The following is a 22,208-nucleotide window of genomic DNA, read 5'->3' on the forward strand; positions in this document are numbered from 1 at the left end:
TTGGACAAGTCACCTCGCCCTAGGTCACTTTGCGGCGCTGCACTGCGGCTGACGCCTCGGTTATTCCAGTCTTCCCTTGGGATAGACCCTAAAGACAAATTTGCCATTCGGGATAAATAAAGGGATTTAAAAAAAAAATTAAGTTATACTAAGGAAATATTAAGGAAAAAATAAGTTGTAAGGCTCACTATGTATTTAAGAACCTCCAATTGTAACGTTTTTATTTTTAGAAGGATTAATCCCCTTTATGAATCGATCCGAAATTTCATTCATCTCAAGTTTTATTAATCTTTCTTTATTGCTACGTCAAAGGCTTTAGACAAATCTAATAGCTCTGAATCGTTGCAAAACAGTTTACAGAATATAAGATGAAAAAGCCAGTATCAACTTGTATTAGATCATTCTTCATAAACTCAGAATAAAATTCAAAATAGAGGGACAAAATTATAATTTCTACTTCCAATAAAGAGCTACAAGTAGATCATTGTTCATAAACACAGAGTGAAATTCAAAATGGAGGTCGCAATTATAATTTACCTTTTACTATGTCTGCTACCAATAAAGATCTACAAGTCTCAGCACACTCTCTGGCAGCTTTCAAAGGATCAGATTGGCATTTTCCACTTTTCTTGAAGTTCTGACAATCCGATGACCTGTCAGATGGCTTTTCTGTGAAATGATTACGGTCAAAATCAAAGACTATATTTAAAGATGGTTGGAAGTATGTATATTCTGGAGCTTGAGTACGGACTCCAGTTTTTATATTGCGCAATATCCACTTAATGCGCTCAAATTGTTTTTCAAGGGATCTCAAGCCAAGAGCAACACTTAACACGTAGGACGAGACATGACGCCAAAGGTTGTAATGTACCTATTTTTCAATGCTGTTAACAACCAGGTACTCATTTCACAACTGAGCACACAGCAAGGATGTTAATGAACAATCTATTCCCAGAACTTAACTTTGTGCCGCCCTGAGAAGACTCAAACCAGGAACCTGCAGGTTCGGCGGCAATAGCCATACAACTGGACCACAAAGCTGCCCAAAATATTCTCAATTGATTATGTTTCTGATCGTTCCAAAAACTACCCCAAAAAATGAAAATGAAGCAAAGTATAATGCATATCTTTATAAGCCGTTTCTACCTTGAAGTAGATATGAAGAAATAATTCGTATTCAGCAGCTCCCAAATACAAATTGGACACGAAAGCTCGTCAAAAACTTCATAAATTATGTATATTTATGACTTGACACTTCGGTCTGGTGGTATCATATTCAGCACTGGTGACTGAATTGAAGGCTACTTAATTGAATTTGAGCTCATTTAATGATATTACTCATTAAGTTAATCATGGCTTTCTCTTAGTGGTGAAAAATAGGAAATAAATAATTAAAATTAAAACATTTAGAAGTTATGATCTCTAAAATAGCTTTAAATTCATTATTCGGCATCTGGTTTCCTTCAACAAAATTTGAAGATTGAAGTGATGAGTCATAATGATTACAATGTCAGAGGTCAGTAGGTATAAAAAGATCTCTGTGGTTTTTATTCATAGTTGATAATCAATAAATTTGGAGGTTAAGCAGTTCGGCACAAGTGATATTAAAGCTGTTATTTATCTTTATAAAGTCTCCTATGAATTTAATATCAAGCAGAACATCTAAAGGTTATCAAAGATGAGTTTTATGCTTCTGTTGATTGGTACAGCCATAACATACGCGCAAGGTCAAAACCTCGGTAATAAAAATTCTATAAAAACTGCCGAGAAAGTAACAACAAACAACAACAAAACAAAACTAAAAGCATCAAAACAGAACAATAACGAAAGCTACAAAATAAAATAGAACTGAAATTATCAGGATAGCCTGTAGAATGGGCATGATCTATATTAACTTTCCATCTAATCGAGGTTATTGGTCACATTTTAAAATGTGCTCAAAATGACCGACTTAGTGAAAAGTGTTCACAGATTTTTAAATATCTAACATCACGATTGGTCATTTTGTTCAGCTTGACACATTGGTATGTTTATAACTTTTGTAAACAAGGCAGCGTGTTTACATTTGTTAAGAAATATCCAATCGTTGGACAGCAACAAAGCATGTGATTGATGACCTGGTTGGACGAAAATATGAATATAGATCGCTTCCATTGCCACAGTGCTACCACCGCTTCTCTCACACTCACTATCTAACCCACCACTCTCTCTCTATCTCTCTCTCGAACACACACACACACACACTCACACACATACACACACATACACACAGAGGCACATCCACACACATGCGCCTACAAATACTTCACGATTTTTCTTTATCTCTCTCTCGAACACACACACACACACACACATACACACACATACACACAGAGGCACATCCACACGCATGTGCCTACAAATACTTCACGATTTTTCTTTAACAGAGAGGACTACGAAATATTCAGTAGTCGATCTGGTATTTCAATAATGTGTCTATATTTTGTGTTGTTGTTGTTGTTGTTGTTGTTGTTGTTGTTGTTGGCTGAAGAAGGGTTTTGAGCCCGAAACGTTCCGTGATTGGTAATTTGTTATTTTTGGAAGCTGGAACATTCCTTTTTGTTTATTACGTTTTACATCCCACATCTTCTAGCAGTTTAGTATCACTTTGACTTGTGCCTACAAATACTAATTGTACGTTTTAATAACCAATAAGTTCATCCCACATTCTCGACTTTAAATTCGAGAGCTTCACAATTTTTCACTTAGATTATTCAAGCATTTCATTAATAGAAAAAGAAAACTCATTTAAAATATTGCAGTTGATTTAATTGGACTCAGACTTGAGTGGGAAACGTTTGATGTCCTTACAATTACATTTTTTTTAGTATAATTGTCATTGCACTTACTGATATGGCAAACATCACAATCCTTTTTGACACAATCCTTAGTGTAACAATAAGGCCGTTCATTTCGTTCAGGATGGGGGTTACGGCAATAGTTTTCTTCTAGATTATCCAAGGTATATCTGTAAGAAGAATAGATTTTTTAAAATAGTTAAGAAAGATAGTTCTTGAATTGTCAGACTTTTGTAACAAAGTTTTGATTGATAGTATGATGTTGATAATATTAATGATAACAATATAATAACGTTTTAAAATAAAATACATAAATAAATAAATAAATTAATTAATTAATTAATGATAATAATAATAATAATAATAAAATAATAATAATAATAATAATAATAATAATAATAATAATAATAATAATAATAATAATAATAATAATAATAATAATAATAATATTTAATATAAATTATATGAATTGAGCGGTCAGGAACTGGAAGCAAATTGTCTCTCTTGTTTGTTGGGGCATCGTGGCTCATCGGCACGGTCTTTGCTTCGTACCCGAAAGTACCAATAGTTCGATTACTCGCCGCTGCGCTGTATGGCGTTGAGCAAGTCACCTCGCCCTAACTCATAATGCGGCTTTGCTCTGTAGCTGACGCCTGGGTTGTTCCAGTCTACCCCATACTGGAGCGCAATACTCCGCGGTGGAATAGCATTGTGCCAAGGCGGACGTCCTCAGGAGCGCCTGGTCAACTTGGAGAGTTAACGATTGCGCTCCAGTGTGGGGTAGAAGCAAGAACGTTGCGAAGGTAGATGTTAAACTTCGCAAGTCAATGCATATAGTATCAGGAATGCTGGCAACAACGCCTAGAGAATGGGGCCTGAGAATGACAGCAATCCAGCCCCTCGATGTCCGGCCGGAGGGAGACGATTACGGTAAACTGGCTTAATAAGATCAAAGAGAGAGAAAGACCTAGAGGGATGGGGATACCCCTCTCAAACTCATTGTGGACAGCGTCCTCGTTTCGAGCCGAAATAAGTCCCTGACTACAAAGAGATGGAAGTCGGTTTGGACGAATTCAGTCCCTCGAGGGGGCGAGGACATACACTCCTCAAAACTAGGTAAGAAGTTGCCAGGCTTCTCCACCGGTAAAAGGAGACACTGGGTGGAAGTGGATTGACTTCGGTCCAGAACCTGCCTCATGGGAAAATCGCTTCATCAGTGGGGACTTTCCACCTGTCTAACATGTACCCGATGTGGGATAGAACCCGAAACCGCAGAGCATCGAGTTGAACGGTGTGTTGTGACAAAGCTTCCGGGCGAGTTTGCGACGGTGCACGAATGCGGTGAAGAATTTGCTGATTGGGTCGATAGTCATAACATAATAGTGTGAGTACCATTAAAAGCTGCTGCCCTAACTCAATATTCGGCGTTGCTCTGCAGCTGATGCCTTGGGTTATTCCAGTCTTCCTTTGGAATAGACCTAACTGACCAATTTCCCCTATGGGATAAATAAAGGGGATTTTATTTAATTTAATTTATTTATTTATTTATTTTATTGATGATGATGATAATATAATAATAATAATAATAATATAATAATAATAATAATAATAATAATAATAATATAATAATATAATATAATGATAATAATAATATGTAATGATAATAATAATAATAATAATAATAATAATAATAATAATATAATAATAATAATAATAATAATAATAATAATAATAATAATAATAATAATAATAATAATAATAATATAATAATAATAATAATAATAATATAATAATAATAATAATAATAATAATAATAATAATAATAACGATAATAATAGATAGAGTAATCATAAAAATAATAATAATAATAATAATAATAATAATAATAATAATAATAATAATAATAATTAATAATAATAATAATAATAATAATAAAATAATAATATAATAATAATAATAATAATAATAATAATAATAATAATAATAATAATAATAATAATAATAATAATAATATAATAATAATAATAATAATAATAATAATAATAATATAATAATAATAATAATAATAATAATAATAATATATTTAATTGTTATTGCTGTTGTTGATGATAATGATGTCGATGTTGTTGTTGTTGTTGATAATGATGATGATGATGATGATGATAATGATGATGGTGGTGGTGGTGGTGTAAGTGGTAGTGGTGGTGGTGGTGGTGCTCCTGATGATGTCTATAATATGTTTAACATGTCTCCTATTATAAAACACGAATAGACAAGTCTGTTGAATACCTTATAGTTGAACATAATTCTACATACCCATACGCTAAATCGTTGTTTTTGCATTGCAAAGCATCAGTCCAAGGCAAACAAGGCTCAAAAGTTTCTGTGTAGCTGACCTTGCCATCATAAGACCAGCCTTTATCCTTAGCATTGTAACACAGCTCAGAATCTATGTTTAACAAACAATATTTGTGTCAATGGTGAATGACTAAGGAAGACTAAGCAACACCAATCCATATCCGTTTTTGTGTGTTAATGGTTTTTATAAAAGGACAAACACGAATGGAAAGAATAAAATGTATTTTGTATTGATTATATGTGTTTAAGTAAAATACACACCCTTTCACCCGCCATATAAATCGAAAAATACACAAAACTATCTGAAACCTTAAAAGTTTCTAGAGAGAATTTATTGAAAAGTAATAACCAAACTGAAGATAGAAAGCTGCAAAAATCTGAGCCAAATTAAAGTTATGTTACAAAGAAGTATTATGAACAAAAGGATGCTTAACGACTTGAAACGGCTTGAGATCGATGCGCATCGTCTGCTAATAAAATCGTATAGAAGCGTAGCCATCGTAAAGTTATCGCCTGACACTGACCAAAAATTGACGTCAAATTGCCAGTCTTTTGCCACAAAAGAAAACAAATCGTGAGTTGTATTCAATAGTTCAACCAATGAAACAACTTGTTTCCATGAGCTCTACTAACGACAACTCACTAGAAGCTACACAAACCTAAAAAATGACGTCAAACTGCCAGTCCTAGATGGTTTTTGTGTCAGGCTATAGATAGTATGTGCTTGGCAAAGAAGCTCATAACATTGCCATCCGGAAGTATAACGGACCAACACACAAAACTGTGTGTATCCATGAACGTTTATAGTCGGGTTAATACAGTTCAGTGAGCATTACTCATAAACGCGGATGGCAAAAAACAATAACAAAGACCCGGGTGACGTCATCTTCGAACTATCTATATATGTTAACGATGGCTACGGCCTGACACTGACCAAAAATGACGTCAAAATGCCAGTCTTTGGGCACAAACGAAAACAAATCGTGGGTTGTATTCAATAGTTCAACCAATGGGATCACTTGTTTCCACGAGAACAACTAACGACAACTTACTAGTTGGTGCAAAAACCAAACAATGACGTCAAAACGCGAGTATTTTTGGGTTTCAGTTTCAGGCTATTACTTAACGATGGCTACGATAGAAGGAACAAAATTTCACGTCACTCATCTCTGTGTTATCGTTTTAATACAGCCATTTTGGTAATTACTTCTCACAAAATTATATCAATCAGACTTTAAGATGTCCATGGTTACACACAATTGTGTGGGTTGCTGCGTATTATCCGGCTGGCAAATGTAGTGAGTGTTTTACCTAAATGCATAACATCAATAAAAGAGAGAGAGAGAGAGAGAGAGAGAGAGAGAGAGAGAGAGAGGGAGAGAGAGAGAGAGACTGAGAGAATGAGAGAGACAGAGAGAAAGAGAGAGCAGGAGAAGAAGAGTGCGTTTCAAAGTTATATTTTAAATATAGGAAATAGATAAACTAAAAAACAAAACTAGGTTGACCTAACTGGGTAAAAGAGATAGGTAAATATGGATTTATTCTGAAATAAAATGAAAATAAAGTAAACGTAGCTTTAAAATAGTGTAGATTCTCCAAGAGGTTTTGAACCAGAAGAAAGGAAGGTGCCACGTCACGACATCTGCTTCCCATTTCTGTACTGTTTGATTAGTTTAGCAATCATTTTTATTGTTTACTAAATAGAGACTGTCCAGACTGCCTGAGCTAGGTCAAGGGTTAGGGTTAGGGTTAGGGTTAGGGTTAGGGCTAGGGGCGTGGTTATTTTCCCTTCCACTACAAGTCTATTATAGAGGCTTTGTTCAAGTTAAATGTATTTTGAAATCTGTAAAAGTTCATTGAACTCACCTGGAATCCATTCAATTTGGGCTTTAAAATGAGATGAAGCTGTTGGTGCAATGAACTGCACAATCATTTCATCTTTGAGAATAACTACAGATTTATTGTAATGAGCATCACAATGCCTGTGGAAACAATGATACATGATTATTTATACATGGAGAGAGAGAGAGAGAGAGAGAGAGAGAGAGAGAGAGAGAGAGAGAGAGAGAGAGAGAGAGAGGTCCTGATTACTCGGTTGGCAGAGAGCAATAATTTCCCACGCTAAGGCACAGCAATCCCGAGAGAAGTGGAGAATATCTTCTGACCACCCAGCAATTGTTCGGTAGCTGGGTCTGTTAGATCTGGCTGAAAGAGCTTTGCGATAGATTAGCATCCTGTCCAGAGGGTAGCAATCGATTGCTATCATAGAAACTGAGATAAACTCTGATTCTATGTGACTTATGGTTCTGAAGAAATACTTTTATATGCCCTTTTCCTACTCGAGGAGAGCTGGGAATAAGTAAAGTACTATCAGTTATTTATTTTTTTTAGTTTACTGTATTATCGCCTTACAAGCGTCAGGTCTCGTCCTACACGTTAATTGTTGCTATTGGCTAAGGACCCCTTGTAAAGCTATTTGAGCATGCTTGGTGGATATTGCGCGATAGTTTTTTTTCTTCTAAAATCACTTTTTTGACATCTGGGCCACACCAAAATACGAGTAATATCGAATCTTATCAATGGCACACGTTTAATCAAACACTGAAACGATAACAATATCAATTTGATCACTGAAATATGACAATGCTTTCCAAGCCTACCCATTTTTCAATGAGATGCAAACTGATGTAAACACACCTGTCATAAGGAGGTCCATATTCTGTAGTTCTTACTTCAACACTGTCCACACAATCATCACCTTTGGAAAGCACTGAGAATTCTATGAAAGTTAGCTCGAGTCTGCCATCTTTGTTAGGGGGCTGTAATGACATCATTATATCAATTATAACATTTTAATACTCTTGGCATGTACTGTGTAATTTTTTTCTATAATTCTCATTAGTAATATTTACGACATTTATAGTTTTATTAGCAATATTACTATTATAATGACTGTACGGGTAACATGAACCGTTAATCTTAGCTTCATTAGTGGTAGGTTAAATTATCACCATCATCATCATCATCATCGTCGTCGTCGTCATCATCATCATCATCATCGTAATTATTATTATCTTTATCATCATCATCATCATCATCATCATCATCATCATCATCATCATCATCATCATCATCATCATCATCATCATCATCATCAGCATCATCATTATCATCATCATCATCATCATCATCATCATCATCATCATCATCATCATCATCATCATCATCATCATCATTATTATTATTTTATTATTATTATTATTATTATTTATTATTATTATTATTATTATTATTATTATTATTTTATGTAGATAAATACTTTGATGTTCCATCTGCAATATCTGTGTTGTGATGTCCTCCTGTCAGCTGTTATGGTGTATACTTTATTATTCTCAGTTAATACCACATCGTTATGGCAATCTGAAAGGAAAGAACATGTTTTAAAAAGCTTTTCTTCATTGTCATTCTGCGAGAACGATTCTATAATTAAGGCAAACAAATAAATAAAAATGAACATTTATCTAGCTCATTTTCAAGGATGTATCATGCTCAAGGCCCTTCACGAGGTTTCAATTAATACTTTTACAATATTTATATCTGGCTACAGCCAGGTACTTATTCACACCCTAGTCAAGTGGGATTTGTGAACTCATCCGTGTTTTACGAGTCGTTCACTCAATTAAGTCAATTAAATCAACATTAAATCTGGTTCTCGTGGCGTGAAACGAAGCATAGGATATTCATAATTGCTTATATACTTTGGACAGGATTTTAATTCAGAAAAGTGAGTGGAGCAGGCACAACTTATGTTGATAGTAACAAGAAATGAAATGAGTAGGAAAGTGCCAGAAGACACCAGAGAATAAAAACATCGCGGCGGCGATGGGGGCTTAAACTTGCGACCTTACTGGTCACCCCAAATACCGGAGCATACTCAATGTCTCAATCGTTTCTATGTCACACGTTTGTGTTGAGAATATTGGCTATTAAGTTTAAATGCTGGCCAAATAACTTTGTGCGTTTGTATGTTGAACAAGAAGTCGGGACGAAGTGGTTGTAGATAGACTAGAATTTGAAGCGACTTTTTTGGGGTCGTGGATAGCTCATACGGTAGAGTCACGATCTCTCCAGCCAGGCGGTGTTGTACCAGTAAGGTCACGAGTTCGAGCTAGTGCCGTGCTGAGGACCGGTCCTTGGACCGGTCCCACGGTCTTTTAGCTGTGAACCGGAGACCGGTCCCATAGTGGAAGACCGGCGGCGGTCCTCACTTCTTATCACCTTTCAACGGTCTCGCGCCATACTACTTCCCCAGCGATTAGTTGCCTCGGTTGCCTATCTTCCACCAATCACCACCCATCCCACTTAATTAATCGCACCCACCCCCCTTTGCCATACACTAAACGACACAGACGACCATAGAGGCAGACGACCACCTCCCTCCACTCCGCAAACCGCCCTTTCGCGTGTGAGATGGGGGGAACAGGAGGCACACGCCTTGGACGATTCCATTATACGGGGTAAATTTCAAAATTTACTACACCATAATGATCGCAATGACAATGATCTATGATGAAGGCATGACCCCTCTTCTCTAATGGGTTATTGTTTGAAATGCATGTGACTACTAAAGATGTGTGTGTTTGTGTGTGTGTGTGTGTGTGTGTGTGTCGAACCTAGCAAGTAGCAAGTCCGATTTTTTGTTTTCTTTTGTCCATCTCTTGTCACCACTCCTTTCTATCGCATTGTTGTCATTTAAAATAATACAATAATATCAAAATTTCGTTTGGTGTTTTAACTAATCAAATAATATGAGTTTCATTAGTTCCTTCCTTCCAAAAAACCCAGTTATAACGTCTCTATTTTAAAAAAGTCCAATAGAATATTTGGGGACCCGATAGCTCAGTTGATAGAGCACTCTCTTTGTACGCAAAGGGCCAGAGATCGATCCCGGGTGCAGTCGAGTTTTTTCTAAATCCCTGTCTACTCAGAAGTGAATGGGTAGCTGGGTTTGTTAGATCTGGCGAAAAGTCACCATGGACCCCACTTATTACTTATTAACTTATTACCGCATCCACCCCTCTTATTATAACTTCACGTCTCTCTCTTACTCTTCAATGCTCGCTGCCCTCTAATGTGTGTGCGTGTGGGGGGGGGGGGGGGCAGGAGTTGCGTGTGTGTATCAACGCCACGAACAACTCGATCAACGCCTTGGGCGATGCCATTATCTCCGTTAATGGGGATAAATTTCAAATTTTATTAAATTATCGAAGTAACAATGAAGTACGGTGAGCAAATAAAGAAGGCATCACCCCTCTTCTCTAATTAGGTTACAATTTGAAATGAGTGTGACTACTCCGTGTGTTTTACTCCTGTAGACCACGGTTTTCATCGTGTAGCGGTCTTTAACGGTTCAAGAATGAACGATCCCACGGTCCCAAAGGTCAAAACGGTTCGAACTTCCAACAGTCTCTCAGGAATGTTCAATGTCGAAAAGGACCGGTCCTAGGACCGGTCCTTGCGGTTTTCATTTCCCAGGGACCGTAGGACCGTGGTCCTTAAGCTTGCCAAGGACCGCCCCGCACTAGTTCGAGCCCCAAAGCCGCCGTGAAGATCACCAAATAAAATGAAAGTACCATGGCATACCTTTGTACTTAATTGCAGTGACTTACTCAATATATATTTAATTCGGTAATATGACAAAATAAATGCAATCAATAAATAAATATATAAATATACATTTTTTCATATTAAATTAAAAATTACGTCCTTCTGCGCGGCATCATGAGATGCTGTCGCCTAGGTCTTCGAAGAAGTAATATTAATATAGATTGTCCATCAAACAATCGTCTGATGTCAACAGGAATCACCCATGCTGTCCAAAGTGAGAAAATTTGCGGTTAATAATCTTAATGCAAAAAAAAAAAAAAGGAAATAATGAGATAGACAAATTAGACTTGAGTTTTATTTATAAATACAACTCTAACAACTGATTTTCTGCAATTAGAATTCTAAGTAATTTGTGCAACTTTGTGGTCTTGTTGTAAGACATGCATCCTAAGAAATGTAGGTTCCTTGTTTGAATCCCAGAGTGAGCGGCACAAAGTTGAGTCCTTGAAAAAGGCTCTGCCCTCAGTCTCTCATCACACTCAGGTGATCCTGGCCCGTAACAATGTGGCCTTTGTCGGGAGAAAAAAATTGTAATAGCTCTTCACAGGCAAATTGTTATGTGTTATTGCTGGATTGAGACCCTCGTAAAGCACATTTAGCACAATTAATGAACATTGCCTTATATACAATATCAAGGGTTTTTATGTTGAGTTGAGTCATATTATCTTAGCTATCAAAGTTGGGTCCCATAAAAGCTTCTAACTCAGATTCTATCACTTCACCCAGATGTAAAATGAGTACCTGTCCGGTAACAGCGTGGTCTCTTCGTCGGAATCTATTATCATGCCCCACAAGAGTGAAAGAAAAGTGCTACAAAGTATTTGAAAGACCTGTTTTAGAATACAGCAGCAACCAATTGGATCCTATTACAATAAGATAGAATGCAAGAAATGCATCTTGTATATTATATATAATGCTAAAACCAACCTGCAGGGCATTTGCCACAGCTATAGCGACAAACTTCCTCCAAACCAACACGATAATCACAGTTGGAGTCTTGTAATTCACCCACCAATCTAGGGCAGTTGTCCAAGAAATCTACACAGTCAGGGTTTTCTAAAAAAGAAAGAGCAATCGTGAGAGGCGGTGATTAAAATGTATCCCTTTATTCATTAATCTACATTAATCTATCTAAATCACATATCAGGTTATATGGGTTTTTATAATTCTGTTTAACTATCTGCAAATTATCGATCAATAATTTTATCTACCTATTTGTCTGTAGATCTATCCATTCCATTCTATATCTATTCCCGAAAATTTAAATCTTTTTAGTCAGCTCTTCTCCTTCTTTGTCTTTATATCTTTGTATCTGAATGTCCGCCTTTCTAAGTAGTTATCAATTTCTTTTTAAATATCTATCACAATTTACCACTATGCTGTAGCCTCAATATTATTAATAATAATAATAATAATAATAATAATAATAATAATAATAATAATAATAATAATAATGATAATGATAATGGTAATGGTAATGATAATGATAATAGTACTATTAATAATAATAATAATAATAATAAATAATAATAATAATAATAATAATAATAACAATAATAATAATAATAATAATAGTAATAATAATAATAATAATAATAATAATAATAATAATAATAATAATAATAATAATAATAACAACAACAACAACAATGATAATAATAATAATAATAATAATAAATAATAATAATAATAATAATAATAATAATAATAATGATGATAATAATGAATAATAATAATAATAATAATAATAATAATAATAATAATAATAATAATAATAATAATAATAATAATAATAATAATAATGATAATAATAATAATAACAACAATAATAATAATAATAATAATAATAATAATAATAATAATAATAATAATAATAATAATAATAATAATAATAATAATAATATGCGTTTCACTAAAGACGGAATATGATCTTCTCGCTCTCACAACGTTGGCACAACGCATGGACACGTAGAAACCAAAGGGATCCAATAACAGGAAACATGCTGATACTGAGTATCCAAGATCACAATTTTTATATCGTAAAGAATATAATTATAAGTACAAATGAGTTCATTGGATTTACAGGAGTTATCTCCGGTCACGCTAACATCTCTAACCAATTATGCTCCCCAAAACTGCCAGATGGAGATACTTCATATCGTCAGTTATCAAAACAAAAACATTGTAGAGATCCAAGTGCACTTGTATTAAGTGACGGATGTAACTTTGAACTGCTTGACATTTTGAATTTATGGCAGTGGTAGAATTGCATTCCCGGTTGTTTTTCTTTCTCTATCTGACACCCTATTTCTCTTACAAGCGATTCACGTTTCCTACTTAAATCCCTTAACGATGGAGTTCGATTTCGATCCAATTTTACGATATATCGTTTTAACCAGGAAATCGGCAAAACCAGCACGATTTAGCCTTCAAAATGAAATTCAGAGTCTCATCGTTATCGTTGCTTTCTTGGTTCACGAATAATGTTTTAATTGAAAGAAATTCGATATTGGAGTTGAAGAGTTAGACATTGCTATGTGGAGTCTCGTGGTCGACAATATTTAGCTTCGCTGTTAAGACAAGATGTACCGCATATTAAGTTTTTGTGAAAATTAATTGATTGTTTATTTTATTCTTCCGCGATTAGCTTTTTTATTACACATGAAATTGTTGTCTGTTACATACACTAAGAGGCGTCATATCATTTTAACATGGAATATAAATTATATAAATATTAGGTAGACTATTAAATAAATTCACAACTTTTATTTCCAGAATTATCCAATTGTGCAAGGCCCCAATGTGATGTTTTTCTCTTCTTTTAATTTTATGTTTTCCCCCACCAATTATAATTGGCTAGAACAGCCACTGATAATACAGAATTTAAACCAGAATTCATTACTCCATGCAAATAGAACAACAAGGTTGAGAAAAGATACATAGATTGCATTACTATCATTCGCTGGCTTCCTGCAGATGAAGTTGAACGGCCAATAACAAGCCATTGTTTCAAGCCATTGGTTCGTTTCGCTCATATAAACACATTTGGCTAGGTGAGGAACATCATCTGAGGAAATAATTGAAAAATGAGACCCAATGTATCTATGGATATATCCTGGTGTGAACCAGTTTCCAAGTACCAAATTTAAACTAAAAACAGCTGAAGTTAATAATTTGAGACTTTAATAATCTGAGTATACAATTTAAGCATTCATATTGGTTCTAAATTTGATATTGTCCTTGGGAATCAACATCTGGTCATCCTCATGCCAGGTTCATTTACGCGCACCTACATGTTTTATTACCAGACCAATTTTATAGTCGATGACTCATTTGATTCATCTCGAGACAATAGATGTTAATGTTTACTTTACATCTGAATGATGTTTGAAACAGATGAGTGTCTGTTCGTAACAACCGTTGTTTCTCCGCAAATATTGCAGACTATCCACTATCCAGTAGTTTATATAAAACTATAAGTATTGTTTAAGTGTTTGTGAAAATCTTTCATTTAGTTTTTCATTTAGACTTGAATAATTCATAATCGTCGCAAGAATGATTGGGAATATGTCTTGGATTCCAAAAAGCAAGAGTGTAAGAACCTTACATTATTCTGATTATTTTGATTTTAAACATATATTTAACTAGTTCATACAGACATAAAACTCAATTGATACGATGGGCCATAAATATATATCGTAACAGCTTTTTACAAATGTTAGGAAAAAAGAATTGAACCAACGTGTACTTATTTACAAGTTTGATAACCTAAATTGATATGGGCCCATTGTTGTAATGGAAATACTCTCAAACCAACATAAAAATATCATATTATGTACTATCGCCAAACAGACTTACATGTTTCTCGAGTTCTGCAATTGTTGATTATTTTATTTGTTTAGACGCAAGTTTGCGAGTGGAATGTTCTATCAATCTTTTTGCGACATTCTGATGTTTGTTGTGAATTGCCTATTTTGGTTATTTATTTTACACATAATTTTATATTTTGACATATAGATGTCTAAGTTTTAATGGATTTTGCAAATTCTAAACTCATTCTTAAGTTGAACCTGTTTATATTTGTTCTTGAAGCACTATTCACCGTGCTCATTGCGCTTACTTTTACTGTGCATGACATCAATTTTATGAACGTCAAATTATCTTTGTTTTGTGTCAATAACCGACCGATTGTGGTGGATCTAGAAAACAGAGGAATCTTAACTGGTCATCGTCCTTCTCATCGGCATTCTCTCTTGTCATGCCCGCACCTGTTTTGATTAACGTTACGACCCAATGTCAAAAAAGATGTCAGTGGGATTGAGTAACAAGGATTGACTTAAAGGTTTGACAATTATTCACGTGAATGCTCGTTAGATTAGAAATCAGAGCGCAACAATTTATAACTATACTATCGAAAATAAAGTTGACAATTTTTTCGTCACTGACGCATGGATCAGTGAACAAGACACGTATACAATAAACAATCTGAAACCATAATATGGATATTCAGTTTTAAATAAGTGTCGGAAAGAGAAAAGAGCTGGTGTTATTTTGGCTATTTTCAAAAGTAGCATCTCCAAAAATGTAAAGAAAGTAAACATTTCGATTCTTTTGAACATCAAGTCATTGGCGTGAAATAAAAGAACATCATTAGGAAATGGCATGTATTTATAAACCACCAAGAAAAACATTGTAAAATTACTAAATTGTTTTATTGACATTTTGACAAATTTAACTCTTCAGACCTCAACATTATTGATATTAGGTGATTTTAATCTTCACATCGAGATAAAAAATGATTCATCATTGATCCAGTTTGTGAAGAACCTAAACTCCTTGAACGTAAGGTATGAACTTGGACACACAATGGTTTCACTGATTTGCAGTAGAAATGATAATTCCAAAAAGTCTATATCTGTAGGTCACCACGGCCCAGTGCGTCATTTGTGCAGTATAAATAGATAACATGAATTCATGTCCAAGTTATAATCCAATACGGTGACGAAGGTCGATGGAAGACTCTTTTAATTGTCCCTAGAATTAGAGTTTCTCTTAGTAATAAGTCTTTTTCTGGAAGTGGCCCCATCTTGTGGAATGGGATTTCCCGGATGTAAAAATAAATAGGGATTGTCAGTCTTTCAAATAAATACCCTGCGACAAAACTCTTTTCCAGAGCGTATGAATAGCTTTGTTTATAGAAGACGCCTTAAATTAAATTTTAGTTTTTGTTTTATTCCATTATTGATCTTACGATCAAATTGTCAATTTCCATTTTATATCTGAACTTCATTTTATTCTACCTTGATTTATTTGATGTTTATTTTTCATTTTAAACTTTATTGTAATTAATCATTCAAATGTCTTTAGTTAGACTGAGTTATTAATGTTAGTGAGGAATATTGGCGTAAGTATCGTGTGTATGTTTGTGTGAGTGTAAATGTATGTATGTGTGTGTTTTTGTGTCCGTGTTGTTTTTTCTCTTATGTTCTTAAAATAGTCAATGAATAAATTTTTGAACGACAATTGATATTGTAAAGCGCCGATGAGCACATAATATGTGGAAGTTGACGGCTATATACGTAACTTATTGTTTATTCAAATTACACAACATTACTACCATCTTAATTCAAGCCCATAATTATTAAATGTGTTGGGATGTCAGACTTGTAATTATGTGCTCTTTGACTTACTATATTTCCAATTGAAATACGTGACTGGGCCTCCTTTAGTAGTTTTATATTCGCCTTTAACACGTTGTGCTCCGAGCCATATCAAGTTAATTGGGTACCTTAAAGGTCACAAACATGTTGATATAAATATTAAAGCAGTTAGCAGCATGTTTTTCCCAAAATTAATAAAAATGACCCTTATCGTGATGATGATGATGATGATGATGATGATGATGATGATGATGATGATGATGATGATGATGATGATGATGATAATAATGATAATATAAAAAGAGTAATAATAATAACAATAACAATACTAATATAATATTAACAATAATAATAATAATAATAATAATAATAATAATAATAATAATAATAATAATAATATAATGATGATAATGATGATGATGATGATGATGATGATGATAATGTTGATGATGATAATTATGATGATATCCACAAAATGTGCTCAAAGTGTTTTACATAGGTTTCAAACAACAAGAATTAACATATTATACAAGAGGACAGGACACAACACTTATTGACAGAAACAATGCAGGTAAGAGTAAGGTACCCATTTCACACTTAAATACGCTTAGAGAATGGGAGTAAAGAGCCTTATTCATTTATTTAACTGTTTGCCACGTACAATGGGATTCTAACCAGGGACATGCAAGTCAGAAGTTTGGTGTTCAGTTACAATACTACAGACCGCAAAGACCAATATTAAACATATATATATATATATATATATATATATATATATATATATATATATATATAAATATATATATATATATATATATATATATATATATATATATATATATATACGCGCGCGCGCGTGTGTGTGTGTGTATGTGTGTGTGTGCGTGCGTGTGTGTGTGGTCCAATGCGTCAACTTGGTATTATGTTTTCGTGTACTAGATTTCGAAACTGAATTTAACTTTACAATGAACAGTATAAAATCTTTTTGTTCACACTTTATGAAAATAGTTTCTGAATATTTTCGACAACAGATTCAATTTTCTGTATTTACGATTCCCCACCAACCCCCCATTATAGTACCATTTAGAGGAGGTATATTGCATTTGAGAAATGATCCTACCTGAGGTCAACAAAAAAATCATTTTCCTCTTTATTTCGTGGTAAAGCTAGTTCCGTTCCGCTGTCTTGGCATGTCTTGAGCGCGGTATCAAAAGTTACGAATTCCATGTAGAGTTTGTAGCAGTCGCCTCTGAATATTTATACCCTTGAGGACAAGCTAAAAATAAAGATAAAAATTGAAAATGTATAAATATGATTTGATATATTATTTTGGTGTCTAAGTTCACTTGTTTGTCAGTCCCCTAGCACAGGACAATCGATATATTTAGTAGCCTTTTTACCTCTGTGCGTCTTTGTTACACTCGGCCTCCGATTCATGAGGACGTGGTTGTCCATACGAGATGGATGCCGACTTTGAAAAATATTGAGAAGTTGCGAAGCTTCTGTACCAGCAAGAGAAGCTGCTGGGTGACTGCAAACAGGTTAAGGTCTAGGAGCTCTCTAACAGTGGCCGCCCTACATCGTGGGAACTTTCCATCTGTCCCACATATTATACACGTTGCGGAAAAGAATCCGAAATCACGAGCATCTGGTTAAGCGTAGTATTGTGAGAGGCGAAATGGTGGGTTCTCGATTGTACATGAATGCTGCAACGAATTTACCGCCTGGACAGTGTTTCCTGCATTGTTCTTTCCAAATATAGGTTGAAAAGTGTAAGGGAAAGAATGCAGCCCTGTCTGACACCAACTGTAGTTTTGAATGGATCTACTAGCTCATTGTTTTGTTTAGGTTGAAGACGTCCACATCTTCTTGTAGCTTAGTAACAGCTTCTCTAGGTTTAAAGTCGGCAAGGACATTGGGACGATTTGTGTTTGAATCCGAGTTATAAATTTTACTACAGTATTCTGTACATTTCACCTTGCTAATATTATGTTCCAGTCTCTTCGTTTTTGTGTTCACGTTTTTTCAATTTTTCTCATCACATAAATCTGGGACATCATTGGCTACCAAATGGTTGATTTTATTACGTTTGTGGTCTAGGATTTCCTTTGCAGAGAAAAGCAGTACTCTATTAATTTTTTTTAGATGCAGATGAGTCAATGTCGCCGTCAATCAAATTCACGGCTGGAAATTGGCCGCCACCTCTGCCAAGAATATTTCAGCGATTTTAGGATCTTTCAATTTTTCCTCATCGGAACGAACTCTAAATTTTTTCCGTGCGTCTCCAAATTGAGATACAAAGAACAAGATCACGATCGCGTCCGATGTCAGTTCCAGGATATTTTCTTGTTTTGGCTTTATTTATAATGGATTTGAAGCGTTTATGACTTGTACGAGTACCTTCATATGGGTAGAGTCAGACACATAAAGTGATTTATTTCTATGGCTAAGCATATTTTGTTTGTCATATTATTATCAACAAAATCATAAAATTAGGTTTGTCTAATATTCACAATCCACATGACCCACCGTTAACAATGAAACAATAGGCATATCAGTGCTAATGACGAGACATCCACATTCAACCGATAAAAACCGATATTATTATTATTGCTTTTATTTTTAAGCTTTTAACGATTACTGAAAGAATGCTATCACTTTAATATTATAATTGTTAGAATAATTTGTTCCAAGAGCTGTCATGACTATTGGCCAATGGACTAAAATAAACATGTGAACTTAATCTTAGATCGTTCGTAGTACCTATCCCAAAGTGCTTCATACTGGTGTAAATTCAATCACAGCATTAGTGTACTCTTTCTTTATTATGAAAGCTACACCATGTTGGTGGAGTGTATGGTTTTAACATTCAAAGTAGCTATAGAAACCCACGAAGTTGGTAGTTTGATAAGGTATATGGCTCAAGTAACCGACTTATCGTTACCACCCTGAAGTTTGACAGCGGTGAACGAGGTCGTTTTTGATCCGGACTTCGATGAATCCCGTATGCTATTTTGGTTTTTCTGGTGTTCATGTCCTTTCAGTGGGCTTAAATAACTTGGGTCCGAACATTTAGTTAGATTACTCTACTATTATCGAGGTCTTGTGGGGATTTTCTATGTCTCCACCACTCTCTTTGTGGTCTCGATAGGGAGACCAATGGGAGCGATCTATATTCATGATTTCGTCCAACCAGGTCATCAATCACATGATTTGTTGCGGTACAACGATTGGATATATCTTAACAAATGTAAACACGCTGCTTTGTTTATGAAATTTGTAAACACACCCATGTGTCAAGCTGAATAAAACGACCAATCGAGATGTTAGAAAATTAAAAAGCTGTGAACACTTTTCACTATGTGAAAGCCTCTATCGATGAAGACTCATTGACTCAACAATCTGCCAATACTGCAAAGGGCACGTCAAACCATCGATCATCTGGTCCTGCAATGCCCAGTAACAAAATTAGAAGAGGGATATGAAACGATCTTTGAAGCCGGAGATGACCTGACCTCATGGATCGACAAACATAATCTGGAGGTGTAGCCATACGCTACTACTACTACTACTACTACTACTACTACTACTATGTGAGCCACTTTGAACACATTTTGCAATGTGACAATGACCTCGAGCACATGGAAAGTTAATATAGATCATGCCCATTGATGTGTTTCTTGCTACAAGATGGTGTCGTTGTCCGGCCATGGCGGCATGGTCCGGGTGTCTCCTTTAGTAAGACCATACGGCACGCAAAACGACAAGGTATAGACACAGTGGGGCTTATACATTTTACTTTTGCAGTTGAAAGGGATCTGACACTTGATCGTTAAAAGACAATTAGCACAAACCGATAAATTATCGAACAAATTGACATGGCAAGGATCGATCATAACGGCGTAGCAGATTTTCTAAATAATAATTTTAAGCAATAGAGTTACCCATCATTTAAGAAACAGGTTTGCAAGTTACTCGTATATCAATGTGTAAAAATAGTTTTATAATTATTTTTAATGTGCGAGTAATTCTGTGCTCTTTAGTAAAAGTTTAACATATTATGGTGTACAGAACAATTTTGACCCCTCCTCCCCCCCCCCCCCCCCCAACACTATTTTAAAAATATATAATATAAATAAGGCCTAGTTTCAAACCTAATGTTTTATTATAAATCATACTGACGTAAGCAAGCTGTGTTGGCAGCCGACCATTTTCCATCTCCTCGACAAGTACTTTGAACGGTATTGCCACTCTTTGAGCACTTGAATGTTACAATGTCACCCACGTGGTATCTTGCTTTTTTAGGTCCTACAAGATTTCCCCCAGAAATTGATCCTGGGCGAGAACACGGAACGGGTAGAGCTATATGGAAACATTAAATTTGGAAAAAGATAATTTTGGTTCCCATTATCATTGGTAGATGTGGCGAATAATGATGATGATGATGATGATGATGATGTTGATAATGATGATGATGATGATGATGGTGGTGGTGGTGGTGGTGGTTATGGTGGTGGTGATTATTGTTGTGGTGGTGAGGTGATTTTCTTTTCTTTTTCCAAACATATTTCGTTGAACGAGAAACAAGAACCAGCTTTGATAACTTCAAGCCACTTAAGTTTCAGTCAAAAAGAACACAATGCCTTATAAACAATATAATATTTAAACGATCTCACCCCCCCCCCCCCCAGAGACTACAGGTGTGTTGACACCAAGCGGAGTGAACATGAGACCTGGTAAGTGAACACCAGTGAGAATTTAACTCGGGATTAAGTGAGGCTGTCATCCGTGGGGAGAGACGAGCGATCACATCGTCATCCACTGTCCAGTTACTAAGCTTGCAGGGGAAGACTTCCGAAACTGGGTTGACGAAATGAATTTGGAGGTGTAGCCATACGCTACTACTACTAGTGGGGAGAGAACCTGGTACTGTGAGGAAGATTCTTATGGGGAATGAACCGGAGACGACTGATGCAAATCTGGGGAACGAATATCCGTAGAGAGTGAACCTAGCTATTTTCACCAAGAGAGCAGTAACTGTGATGTCACTTGACATTCATCGAAGTCTAAGATGTCCCACGGATATTATTATTTTGATTAACGTGGTAAGGTGTGACTTGAAAATAGAAAATTGTCTTCCATCAATCAAAATTTATGACATTTGCTTGGGAAAATGACAACTTTATGATAAGTTTTGTAACCACACCCAACCCCCCAATCAAAAAGCAACACCCCCCCCCCCCAAAAAAAAAAAAAAGCAACAAAAAAGCATGTAATTGTCTTTCAATTAAATGCTTTTCAACCTTGACTTTGTTGTGTTATCAGTATACAATCTCCCATTGCAATTCATTTCAATAATAATGGCATTTTTTACTTATGGCCATATTATGGCTGACAAAGAGAGCAGAAGGGCGTGTGTGTGTGTGTGGGGGGGGGGGGGGGGTATTAGTATCTGTGTGCGTGTGTTAGTTCGTGACATTTAAAAGAAAATAATCAGTATAAACTATTATTTTACAGTTTGAGTTGGGTCCTTGTTTGACAATACCACAGGTCTCCGCACAATCTATGCTGTCTGGATTGCATTCACCCTTTGATTTCCTCTCTGCACAGTCATCCGCTTTGTCAAATGGTTTTTCTAATCAAGAAAATAAAATGATACAATTTATTTTCCCATTACACTACTAAG

The 22,208-nt window shown here is 35.2% G+C and overlaps 1 protein-coding gene across 1 annotated transcript in view; it reads right to left on the reverse strand.

Annotated features, from left to right (window-relative positions):
- Nucleotides 1-22,208, reverse strand: part of LOC144967119 (uncharacterized) — a 113,942-nt gene that overhangs the window by 51,584 nt on the left and 40,150 nt on the right. Inside the window, exons 18-29 of the mRNA XM_078903964.1 lie at nt 22,038-22,157; nt 20,705-20,884; nt 17,643-17,798; nt 16,553-16,650; nt 13,816-13,929; nt 11,790-11,918; nt 8,515-8,615; nt 7,893-8,014; nt 7,062-7,177; nt 5,154-5,286; nt 2,889-3,007; nt 538-669 (exon numbers count right to left, since the gene is read on the reverse strand). Of these exons, the coding sequence (XP_078760090.1) occupies nt 538-669; nt 2,889-3,007; nt 5,154-5,286; nt 7,062-7,177; nt 7,893-8,014; nt 8,515-8,615; nt 11,790-11,918; nt 13,816-13,929; nt 16,553-16,650; nt 17,643-17,749 (1,171 nt within the window). The 5' untranslated portion in view covers nt 17,750-17,798; nt 20,705-20,884; nt 22,038-22,157. The remainder of the gene's footprint in view (nt 1-537; nt 670-2,888; nt 3,008-5,153; nt 5,287-7,061; nt 7,178-7,892; nt 8,015-8,514; nt 8,616-11,789; nt 11,919-13,815; nt 13,930-16,552; nt 16,651-17,642; nt 17,799-20,704; nt 20,885-22,037; nt 22,158-22,208) is intronic.

This window comes from Berghia stephanieae, chromosome 3 (assembly GCF_034508935.2).
Source record: "Berghia stephanieae isolate SIO BIC M18660-M18661 chromosome 3, UCSD_Bste_1.3, whole genome shotgun sequence".
NCBI lineage: Eukaryota > Metazoa > Mollusca > Gastropoda > Nudibranchia > Aeolidiidae > Berghia > Berghia stephanieae.